The sequence below is a fragment of the Loxodonta africana genome, chromosome 6, assembly GCF_030014295.1.
Source record: "Loxodonta africana isolate mLoxAfr1 chromosome 6, mLoxAfr1.hap2, whole genome shotgun sequence".
Taxonomy (NCBI): Eukaryota; Metazoa; Chordata; class Mammalia; order Proboscidea; family Elephantidae; genus Loxodonta; species Loxodonta africana.
In genome coordinates, this window is record NC_087347.1 from 76515974 (window position 1) to 76528105 (window position 12132).

A 12132-nucleotide genomic window follows, 5' to 3' on the forward strand; every position below is an offset into this window, starting at 1 on the left:
CTACATCAGCCTGAAACCAGAAGAACTAGATGTTGCCCAGCTACAGCCGACGACTGCCCTGACAGGGAACACAACAGAGAACCCCTGAGGGAGCAGGAAAGCAATGTAATGCAGACGCCAGTTGCACATAAATAGACCAGACTTAATGGTCTGAGTGAGGCTAGAAGGACCCCAGTGGTCATGGCCCCCAGACCTTTTGTTAGCCCAAGACAGGGACCATTCCCAAAGCCAACTCTTCAGACAGGGATAGGACTGGACAATGGGATAGAAAAAGATGCTGGTGAAGAATGAGCTTCTTGGATCAAGTAGACACTTGAGACTATGTTGGCATCTCCTATCTGGAGAGGAGATGAGAGGGCAGAGAGGGTGAGAAGCTGGCAGAATGGACAGGAAAAGAAAGAGTAGAGAGAAGGAGCGGGCTGTCTCATTAGCAGGAAAGCAATTAGGAGTATATAGCAAGATGTATATAAATTTTTGTATGAGAGACTGACTTGATTTGTAAACTTTCACTTAAGGCACAATAAAATTTTTTTTTTAAAAGTCTCTCTCTCTATATATATATATTTATCCTCTTTATTGGTTTTGCTTCTCTAGAGAACCCAGCCTAAGACACCAATTAAATTGGAATCTTTAGGGGTGGTGTTCGGGCACTGGTATTTTTTAAATTGCCCAAAGGATTCTTGTTAATCCTCTGGCCCTAGTGCTAATGTAGCCAGGACTGAGGACCTTGCCCTAGGACACATTCTAGCCCCCTGTTCCTGGGGGAGAATCACCATTGCAGCAAATGGTTCCAGCCCTGTGGTTGGTGGCCACTCTGCTTTCTCTTTATTAAACAGTCAAAGAATGTAGAAAGGATGCCAAAGAAAACTGTTTACACAGGCCTTTTTTTATATGAGTATAAAACATTCCTGTTCAAGGATGGTGGCAATTATTCCCCCACTGAGAGGTGAAATGATGGAATAGTGACAACTGACAGAACAGGAGCAGAACCAGCACTCAGATGTCTAAGTCCCAGTTTGAAATGCCACCTTCAGGCCCATTAGAGTTCCACCAGAAGACTGTCTTCTAGCAGTTTCAGTGTGGTACCCAGAATGAAGCCATCATTCCAAATGGGCTCTGGGTTGGACAGAGCTCATTGGGGTGAGGGTGCTTTTGTTCTATCAAATCTCACATTATACCATGTAAGACTGTCTTACTGTTTTCACCACCACATCACAATGTTTGATACCTACTGGGCTTACAAAGATGATTAAATTTCTTTCCCACCTGTGGGTAATTAAGCCATGGCTGTCTCAGCCTGTACAGCTCACCAGTGTTTCTGAACCTATTTGCTTGTTGTTGTTGTTGTGTGCCATCAAGTTGATACCAACTCATAGCAACCCTATAGGACAGAGTAGAACTGCCTCATAGGGTTTCCGAGGCTGTAATTTTTACGGAAGCAGACTGCCACATTTTTCACCCACAGAGCCACTAGTGGGTTTGAACCACTGACCTTTCAGTTAGCAGCTGAGCGCTTAACCATGCACCACCACGGCTACTTATTTGCTTGTCAAAGACCCCATTGTTTCTGACGACTAAGATCTTTTGGGATTCCCACTCTGTCATTCAGCATTTCAGATAACCCTTCCATGAATATGACTGACAGACTTCCAGTGTCCTCCAATGCATTAAACATTCTAAAACACTCTGCAGGTAGGACGACCAGCAAAGCCCTGACCAAGGCCTCCAGGGCTTTCCCCACCACGTCAACAATGACTCCAGCCCTCTCAATACAATCCTTTTCTGGGTTATAAATCCATCACTACCACCATTATCCAGCCTATGTATCACCATCTTGGCCACAAAGATATCACAACAGATTTTACCTAATGCTGAAAACCCAAATACATTACGGCTAAAACAATCCCCATTCCTGCCAATCTTGCAATGATACCAAATAAGGAATGTGTTCTGACATAACAGGTTTTTAGTAAACCTATGCTAATTCCTAGTGATCACAGCTTTCTCTTCCAAGAATTCACAAACCATTCAAGGAAAAAAAAAAAAGGGAATCTTAGCAATTAGCCCAAGATGAAAGTCAAGCTCACCAGATGGTAGTTTGCAGAATCTGCCTTCTTCCCCTTTTGGAAAATTGAGGTATACTCACTTTTTCACTCCTCTGATACGGTTCCTGTTCTCCAGGATCCTTCCAAGATCACTGACAGTGGGTCAGTGGTCTCACCTGTATCACCTGTCTCAGTACCCAGCGTATCATCCCTCCCAGCCAAGAAACCTGAACTCACCTAGAACTAGGGGATCTTCTTACAATCTGTTAGCCTGGCTTGGGTTTCTGTCTCCCTTTGCCAATGTGTGAAGTCTTTCCAGGCTGGGGAGAAAAAAACCATTCTCTTTAGTGGAGAAAATGTGACCTATTCTTGAATCAATGACCCTATACCTACATCTTCTGCTATTGTTCCTTTATCTTCCAGAGCCCAACGGAGGGTTGAGCCTTCCAAGGGAGGGCTGAATGGACCCTGCAGAGGGAGGCAGCCAAGCCCCCATCACGCAACTCATCACCCAAGCACAAAGCCACCACGAAAGGTATAACTGACCAGAAAGGAAAAGCACCACAGCCTCAGTTCTCTTCAGAAGATGACAGCATCACCACTTACAGTAGACATATGGGAGTGGAAACTAAGGCTAGCCCTGCTTCCCGATGGACAGTTCCTATCACAGCATTCGTGAGGGTGGGGGTGGGGTGCTCCACATCTCCTAGGAGTGTGTCTATTAACAAAAGAGTTGTGACAACAGATATTAATGGCAGAGCCAACCAGAGAAATACAGTATAAACAGTAAGGATTAACTGAAGAATCAGTCCTATTCTCTCTCAATTCCCCATATAAAATCATCAGTCAATTAGCTGAACTTTCAAACGATTGATCTTATGGGTGGCTCTTTTCAAGGGAAGGTTTCAACCCTCAAGCTATAAGGGAAAGCAAATTTCTGATAGCATAATGTTCCTTTGAGATTTTTTCTTTGATAATACCCAGCATAAATTGAGCACTGTTCTGAGCACTTTATACTCATAAACTCCTCACAACCACCCTATGAGACTGATACTGTGCATGTCCCCATTTTACAGGGGAGGAAACTGAGGCACAGAGACATTACGCACGTCGGTCAGGTTCACACAGTTAGAAGGTGGTGGAGCTGGTATTTGAACCCATGCAGACTGATTGTAGAATACTGAAAAATTTATTGCAAAAATGGCCCAATTTTCTACCCCTTCCTGTATCTACATTTGGAGCCCTGTCACCAATGTGAGAACAAGCCCCAGCTAGCCTGCTGGAGGATGAGAAATTATGTGGCGCAGAGCCAAGTCATCCTAGCCAAGGCCATCCCAGACAAATCAGTCCCCAGCCAAATCCCCAGCTGACTGCAGATGCATGAGCAAGCCAGGCCAAGATCAGCAGAATCACCCGGAGACCACACAGACTTAGGAGAAATAACAAATGAGTGTTGTCTTAAGCAATGAAGTTTGGGGGTGGTTTGTTACATACCAATAAACTGATACGAACACCCAAGCGTGAGGACTACACTATATTCTCTTTCTGATGACACTGGTTTCACCTGACTCCAGGATTCTCCTGGGTGGACAGCTCCCGTTGTGAAGTGCCTTCCTCTATAAAGGAGTTGCCACCAAATCGATTTCAACTTACAGGGAGTCACCCTATATGTGTGTCAGAGTAGAGCCATGCTCCATAGGGTTTTCAGTGGCTGATTTTTTGGAAATAGACCACCAGGCCTTTCTTCTGAGGCACCTCTGGGTAGAAGCAAACCTCCAACCTGTCAGTTAGCAGCCCAGTGTGTTAACTGTTTACACCACCCAGGGACTCTCCTTTCTCCATACCACCACTTTATCTCTCTTCATCCCAATATACCCCCTGCCCTATCACTACGCCAACCCATGAAGGCAGTTATAACTACTCTTCACCTTTATTCTTTAGTTTTTTTTTTCTGGAGTAGGCAGGAAACTAGGATGGCTCAGCATTTTAGTACAATTTTGAACTCTGTTTCCTTGCCTATCCTCTTTGCCGACCTCTCTATCACTTAGGAGCTAAGTTGGAATTAGCCAAAGTGAGTGGTGTGAAAATAATGAAATCAGAGCAATGAGGGAGGACACTCAGATAGTGAGTGCTCTAAGTCAACACTTCACATTCCCTGGCCTTGTTCTTCTCTCAGGGTGGGCTTCTTATCAGTGAGGATGGGAAGCAGCAGCCCCTGAAGGTGCGCTCCTGATTTGTCACCTGATCCCCAAACCTTGTAAAGCAGAACTTTCCCTGCCTGCCAGGATTCAGGGGGCAGCAAGCTGTACCTCCCCAGGAACTAACAGCTCCAGCTGCGAAACTCAAATTAAAAAAGAATTTGGAAACATGTTCCACAGAGTGGGAACCTTCTGGGACTTTGTCAGCTGCCTCCAGCTACTAAGTTCCTGAGGAAATGGGGTATCAAGTCCAAGACCCAGAGGATATCCTTGACGGGTGGGGGGTGCTGCACTCAAGGCACCCTGAAGGTTGGGACCATAATCAACTAAAAATGGGACTGGAAATCCCCCCAAAAAAGAAAGACTCATGAAAGACAATTAGTATTTTTATTGGAGTATTTCAAAACTTTTTTGCTATTAAAAGGCACTCAATAAATGCTAAATGATGCTAATTCTTCTAGCGCTTCTCGCTTTATGAGTGAAGTCAGGATCGTAAGGGTTCATTCCTAAAAGGCCAATAGCTAAGTGACCTGGGTTGGTGAAAAGAAAACAAAAATCCCTGGGGCAAATTCAGTCTCACTGTGCCGTTAAACACCCCCCTCTCCCTCATTACACTTCAACAACAATAGTTTAGTTTTAATTTCCTTATATTTCTCAACCCTAAGGGAAAATGTCCTGTGACAATTCTGTAATACTAAGACAATTACTGGTGACTCAGGCTCCCTGCTCTGTATTATCTTGAAGCTGAAGAGCAAGCAGGGACTGCTACTTCCGTGTAGGGACAATTTGGTCCTGGATTAGGAAAGTCAGAATCAAAAGGAACATTTACTTCTAAAAACTGCCTCAATTGAATGAAAATCCAGTCTAAGGATTCTCTGCTTCAGGACAAGAGCCCACTGCAGGCATTGAGTCCCTGAGGAGACCTTTCAAACAGACTCCCAAATGCTTCAAGTGGTGGCTTACCTTTTCTGAACCCAACACCCATACCATCCAGGCAGCCCAAGAGTATCCATCTGGGCACTAGATCCCCTAAATCTGGTTTCTTCTCCTTTTTCTTATCTCATTTCTGTTCACTTCACCTTTACCAATGAATGGGGAATAGACAGTAAAATTACGTCCTGTTTGAGATAGAAAGCCTGTCTTATTGACATCCCTGCAGCTCAAGCACCCGACCCAGAGTCTGAATTAGGGTGAACAAAGTTAAAGGTGTCCTAGGACAGAGAGAACGTATGTATTCCCAGATTCCCAGTGGACTATGTTCTAAAGGAAATCGTAACTTGAAAGTTTAGAATTTGGAAACCATTTTTTTCCCCAATAAACATAAAATTCTAGAAAGAGACAAAGTCCTTAAACTAGCCCATAAAAGTCTATTTAGCTATAAAAGTCTAATGATGCCCTCAAAGTAGAGAAATCCAGGTGCTATATTACCTACTCCTAAATAACCATTTAAAATACTGTTTTCATGAGAAAATGCATTCCAGTTCAGGATATTAGAAACAGATTTCCATTTGCCTCTGAACCAAGAGTGAGTTTTTTTCCCTACTGAAAAAAGAAGAGGGAGGAGATGCTGGCTATAGCAGAAATAGCCCTGGCATGGCAGATACAGGTTTTGCAAGGAACGGGATATTGGACAAAAATTTCTGGGTACCAATAATTTTAATCTGAAGTACGTATCTGTCTGATTTTATATAAAGTATGGCATATAATGCTTTATCGATGGCACTGGGTTTTTTTGGGGGGTATAATGCTTTAGTTTAAACACATACATGTTCTAAATTGGGAACTAAAAGCCCATTCATTGCGGGGAGTTTGGATGAGGGAGGAATTTCTGCATCTTGCATCATAAATCAGTGAGTTAAGGATGGCCTATGTTCATGTATGACAACACTCATAATTTCTGCTCTTCCGTTTCTTGACTGACACAATTACTGATGCTAACAGAAGTCTAACTTTCAAGTTTACGATGTCGGTTTAAATTGAGAGTAAGGAGAAGGATGTTGGATTGTAAGCTTTTTAAAGTCTGGGATCGTGTCTTACTCATTCTATATACCCCAGTCCTCTGCTCAATACACAAATCATCAATAATAAATAAAAGTTAAGGAAGAGCTTTAACTTTTTAATATAGTGGCAAAAAGTGTGGGCTCGGGAGTCAAACTTCTCCGGCTGAAATCATGGTTCCCCCGTGGCTGGGTGACCAAGGGCAAGCTTCCAGTTTTCTCATCTGGAAAAAGAATTAGTGATTACACCTGTCTCACAGGGTCACCCTAAGATCAAACACATTCATAGTTGTAAAGAGCCCTGATGGCACAGTGGTTAAGTGCTCAGTTGCTAACCAAAAGGTCGGTGATTCAAACCCACTTGCTCTGCAGGAGAAAGATGTGGCAGTCTGCTTCCATAAAGATTACAGCCTTAGAAACCCTATGGGGTAGTTCTGCTCTGTTCTCGAGGGTTGCTATGAGTGTACACCATGCAGTTAACACTCGACATATTTCAGCTATTATTATTTTCTTCATCATTGTTTATCTGGTTGTCTTCTATTTTACACCCAAATTAGTTTCTCAAAGAATGTGGTAAAAGCATCAGTTGGTTGGGTACATATAACTTTGGAACAACCTAGATTTGGTGAGGGAAACAAGTCAGGATGTGAATTGGTTACTTACTCCAAACTATCACGAGTTATCCTTTTCTTGACTTGTGTACAGCAGGGAAAGTTCTCTTCAGGAAAGAGTGGCTTCAGGGACTGGAATGTTCAGGCTGTTCTGTCTCATCCACTCCCAGCCAAGGGAATTTCTGCTGGGAACCTTGAAAACATTCTGCATTTTTCCACAAGGAATGAAGTGGCAGTACTCAATGTGCACAGCTATGCTGAACAAAGTCAGTGTTACCTGGCCCCAAATAAATGTGCAGGTGACACAGCCCTCAGTACCTGTCCAATAAACACACCCACACCTGTCACCGCTGGCTTCCTGACTCTACTCTTTGGAGACTGGAGGGGTCATTGGCCAAGGACTCTAAGTTAAGGAAAGATACCAGGTTGCCAAGAGACCAAAATAATTGTGTATTTCTCCTAATTCCATTGGTTCTTGCAATTACATCTCTGAAACAGATCTTCTTTTAAGTGGAAAATATATACAGGTCACTGGCAAGATTTCCTCTAAAGCCTGTCACATTTTGACTTAAAGAAGTTCTCAGGAGAGGGTCATGAGAGAGATGTTGTTGAACCCACTGAAGAGAAATGGTTGTTGTTTTTTTTTTCTCTCTTCTGACTACTGGAGAAGAAACAGCAGCAGACAGAGCAGTGAATGTGAAAGAGAGGTGGCTTTTCTGGAGCAAAGGCATCACACAAGACGACACATGCTGACAGTTTCCACAAATAGTGGATGCTCTGCCAATCAGAAGAGGATTTCAGTGTGTTTGCAGTGTGAGTCACATAGAATTCAGAGACAGGTCACGATTACTCTGTGTGTCATCTTCTAACGTGAAGGTCAAAAGAAAGGAGAAGGTGGGTGGAGGCAGAGAGGAGGAGAGCAAGGAGACCAGGGTGCAGGCAAATCAACCACCTCCAGGCAGGTGTATTTTCATCATTTCTGACAGTGCCCAGGGAACCCTGCATAACTGTTCTCTTTGTTGACATCTGAGGATCTCACCACACATGTAGCCAGCACTTCTGTAATTCTTAAGTACTTTGCAACTCATGAAAGTCACCTCTTCCCTGACTCAGTGAAGGTTTTCTTTTCTCCTCTTGGAAATGTACTCTATTTATTTATTTCCAGTCAGGAAAGGGTTGCAGGGAAGAGGCGAGTAAGGAAGGCCAGATGAGGAAGCTACACACAGTATTATGGATCCCAGAGTCCCTTGAAATGGACTTCATTGATTCACTGGAGAGAATTCCAGAACACCAAAAACACTCATATTCATGTAAGAAAAAAAAAAGAACTTAAACTGAGTTGAAAGGAATTTTTGCATTGTTTTCATCATTTGCTTTTCTCCACCAGGACAGAAAATGCAGGAGAAGGGGAAGAGGGAGAGCAAGAGAGAGGGAGACAGTGAGTGGCTGACTGATTCCACGAACCACGAAGTAATGTCAGTGCCCTTTTAAAACATGTAAATACAGTGCTTAATTTCTCCACTCTCCATCAAAAAGCTTTTCTGAGGAAAGGACACATTTTTAGCCCTGAAAAACAAGATAGTAAACATTCTCACAAATCTACATATGTTCACACACACACTATTCCCCTTGGCCAATCTACAACCCTTCATAAAAGAACAGTCCTATTCTAATTGACAGGGTAGTTTTTGAGTAAATTACTTGTAAGTACAAACATCCTATTTTCACTGGTTCCAGGAAGGAGAAACGCTGTGCAATATAAGCAAATATACTACGTATTTTTTTTAAACAACATCCTTCATGCCCAGAGTGTCAAGTCGGCCTGTTAAGGTTATGACAATGGCAAAGTATTGACCACACATAATCACACTGAGAATCTGCTGACCAATTATTGCTGACATTCCCTACTTCGATCTGATTCATCAGTTGCACAGGAACCAAGAGACAGTAAAAGTGTAGAAGGTTACACTAGGAGGAGAGAAATAAAGCTTCAACCTAGAGTTGGGATCAGGATCCTTGTCACCCTAAGACCCTTGTCTACGTTTTGCTGCGTCCCTGGGATTGATCGTTCCCTTCCTTAAATGTCCAAGGCAGGCAGCTGGTGGGGGTGGGGGGGATGTGGGGGCTGGTTACTGTGTTCTAGATTCGGATGCTTCTCCCAAGATGGAAGAGGTGAGGGGAGTGAGAGTATAGAGATTATTAGGGGTCAAAGGCTTGATCGGGTACAGAAGCAAGCAAAGTGGAGTCACTGGAGACAAAAGGTCTATTTAAACACACACATCCCTTTTTACCAAAAAACCCAACCCATGCTGCCGAGTTGATTCTCACTCATGACGACCTCATAAGACACAACTTCTTAGCTGACTCATATTTATCACCTTATGAAATTCTTGAGTAGTTGGTCTGTACACAAACACACACCAAAGAAAAAAGACTATACCCAGGTAGATTATCTCTTATGAAAGTACATACATCTTGCCAATCGGAAGTCACACCTTACTTCTAGTGTTTGGGAAATTATGTTGCCACAGTAAATAAATGATGAAAAGCAAATCATTTGTAAAAAAAAAAATCAAAGCGCCCACACAAATCCTTCCAGTTACCGTTTCTCGTTTTCTCACATATGACTGCACACAATGCTGCTTTGGGCGCTTGCATTCTTAAAGCATTTGAACACTCACCAGTCTATTAATTTAAAAAGCCAGAAGCTTCATCTGTTCCTCTAATCACCATGAGCTGTTTTGTACTTTGAAAAAGGCAAAAAGACTACGCATGGCTTGGGTGGGAATAATTTTGGGGATAGTGGTTTGTGGTTGTTCACATCTGGATTAGGAATAAAATGATAACATTAGATGATGAACACCAGAGAGACTCATCTGCATATAAATAGACCTAATCAGAAATGCAAATTGCAATCAGGAGAAATTTTTCAAAGGCTGTGAGAGCTGTGTGATTGTGCAGATAAGGAAAGGTCAACTCTTGTATTGTTAAAGTGGTTAAACTGCTCCCAGCCAGCCTGCCCAGAGCCCTCCTGTGAGAGAGCGAAGCGGAAGGTAAAAATTATCTATCAACCTGCAGCTAAGCAGGACCCATAGCTTTGTTTTCCGTAACTAGAGATGGGAGCTGGCCAAACACCCCCGATCCCCATGAAAGACAAACACCTACAGTAAAATATTCAATCTACTCTTTATAATCAGTCCTCCTGGATGACCCCCTAATAAATTCATACAATAGAAAATGTATTTGCATTTAAATACCCTCCAAATAGACTTCTTTCAGCACAATTTCCCACTGAGACATAAATTAAGGGGTCAAGAGTAGCACATGACTGATGTAACATTTTTCTGAGTGGGTCTGAATGGATATAGCAATACGATACACATTTATTTTGTCCCCAAATTTTCCTGAATACTCAAGAAAGACTCAAGTTGGAACAACAACAAAAAAAAAAGGCTGATGTGATAATATAGTCAAAAAGAAAACACCAGTACTTAGACTACTTAATCAAATTACATTTGTAGTCTTCTTGAGCAAAGCACAAAAAAATAAACATCTCAGAAAAACTGGAGTACTGAAGATACAATTGTTGTAACATAGTTCCTTGGGGTATGTTATCTTTTAGGAACATCCCCCTCCCCATTTTTTTTCCCCAAAAGTAATAAATTTTACAATCAGGCTCTGTACACAATCGAAGAAATAATGAGTCAAGAGCGCCATCTAGTGTCCTACCTTGGAATCTTAAAGAGCGTTTTCACAGGATGCATGTCAAAGAGGGGAGGGTCTCCATCGCCCAGTTCAATAGCTGTGATCCCCAAGGACCAGACGTCACAACGAGCGTCATAGGAGGAGTCATACTGCTGTTCACAAGCAATGACCTATCAGACAAAAGCAGGACATAACACATCAAACCCAGTGTCACCTCAGATGTCCTAAAAGGTCCTTGGTTGACCTTAACCCCTCTTCTTTGTTCCCTTGGCTACTCAGATATTGAATTTGAGTAATAATGAGATGCATGTTTTCTAGACCTTATTTGTGTCTGACTGATTTATCATCTGATATATTCACTGACTTTAAAAAATGTGTTGGTTCAGTTCAATAAACATGTACTGAATCTTCTACGTATGAAGAACGGTGCAAGGGAAGGCACAATGGTAACACCATCCCTGCTTATCCATCCTTTAAGGCAAGGCTTTGTCTGCAACCTGCACCTCGTTACCAGACACTGAATTCAATAGGAAGGACCGTTGTTTTCAAAGATGCTTGACTCCTGAACAAAATCCCCAAGAGTGCCACCAATTAAGCAGAAAGATGTTGGAAAACTGATGTCCCCTCACCATTTTCTCTCTCCAGGAACATCTTCCCCCTCCTCAAACTCCAACAACTGGTTTGTATTAAAGCAGCAGCTGCCACTTCAGCTATCCCTATGGCCACTGGCCTGACTGGGTACAAGAACAGTAGAGCCAGAAAATGTCTCTGGGCATGTCATTCATTTGGGGAGTATGGACTCTTGTAGAAAAATCTGTCAACTTCTTGAGTCAGGCAGAAGATTTACACTCAGCCTCTGATGACTATCACAATGGAGTTGGGAGAAGGTAGGAGGGGGACAAGGGGTTATGCAGGGACTGTTGTTATTGCCCTTGAGTCAGCTCTGACTCATGGCAACCTTATGTACAAAAGAATGAAACATTGTCCAGTCCGGCACCATCTCCATGATCTTTGATATGTTTGAGCCCATTGTTAAGGTTATTGTGTTAATTCATCTCATTGAGAGTTTCCCTCATTTTCCCTGATCCTCTACTTTACCAAACTGATGGCCTTTTCCAGAGGCTGATCTTTCCTGATGATGTGTCCAAAGTAAGCAAGACAAAGTCTCACCATCCTTGCTTCTAAGGAGAATTCCAGTTGTATTTCTTTTAAGACTGATTTTTTTATTCTTCTGGAAGTCCACAGTATATTCAATATTCTTCATTAACACCACAATTCAAATGTATGGATTCTTCTGTCTTCTTTCTTTGTTCAGCTTTCACATGCATATGAAGTGACTAAAAAGACCATGGAGGAACTAGATGCCTCTATTTGACCTGAGATCTGCATCCCTGACCAAGCATGACACAAGACTACTGGCGGGTAGGAACTATGAGGGTCTGGGGATGTATTTGTCCAAATGACCCCTTAGGTAGACAAGCAGCATTGATGGCGAACACAGGGAGCCCAGAGTGAGCAATAAGCTCCCCCTCTTAGGCCACCATAAGGTCTTCAGCTTTTACTCCAAGTGAGATAG

At 42.7% G+C, this 12132-nt stretch overlaps 1 protein-coding gene across 1 annotated transcript in view; it reads right to left on the minus strand.

Annotated features, from left to right (window-relative positions):
- Window positions 1–12132, minus strand: part of MYO3B (myosin IIIB) — a 557666-nt gene that overhangs the window by 508602 nt on the left and 36932 nt on the right. The window contains 1 exon segment of the mRNA XM_010602840.3: window positions 10581–10726. Within this exon segment, the coding sequence (XP_010601142.3) occupies window positions 10581–10726 (146 nt within the window).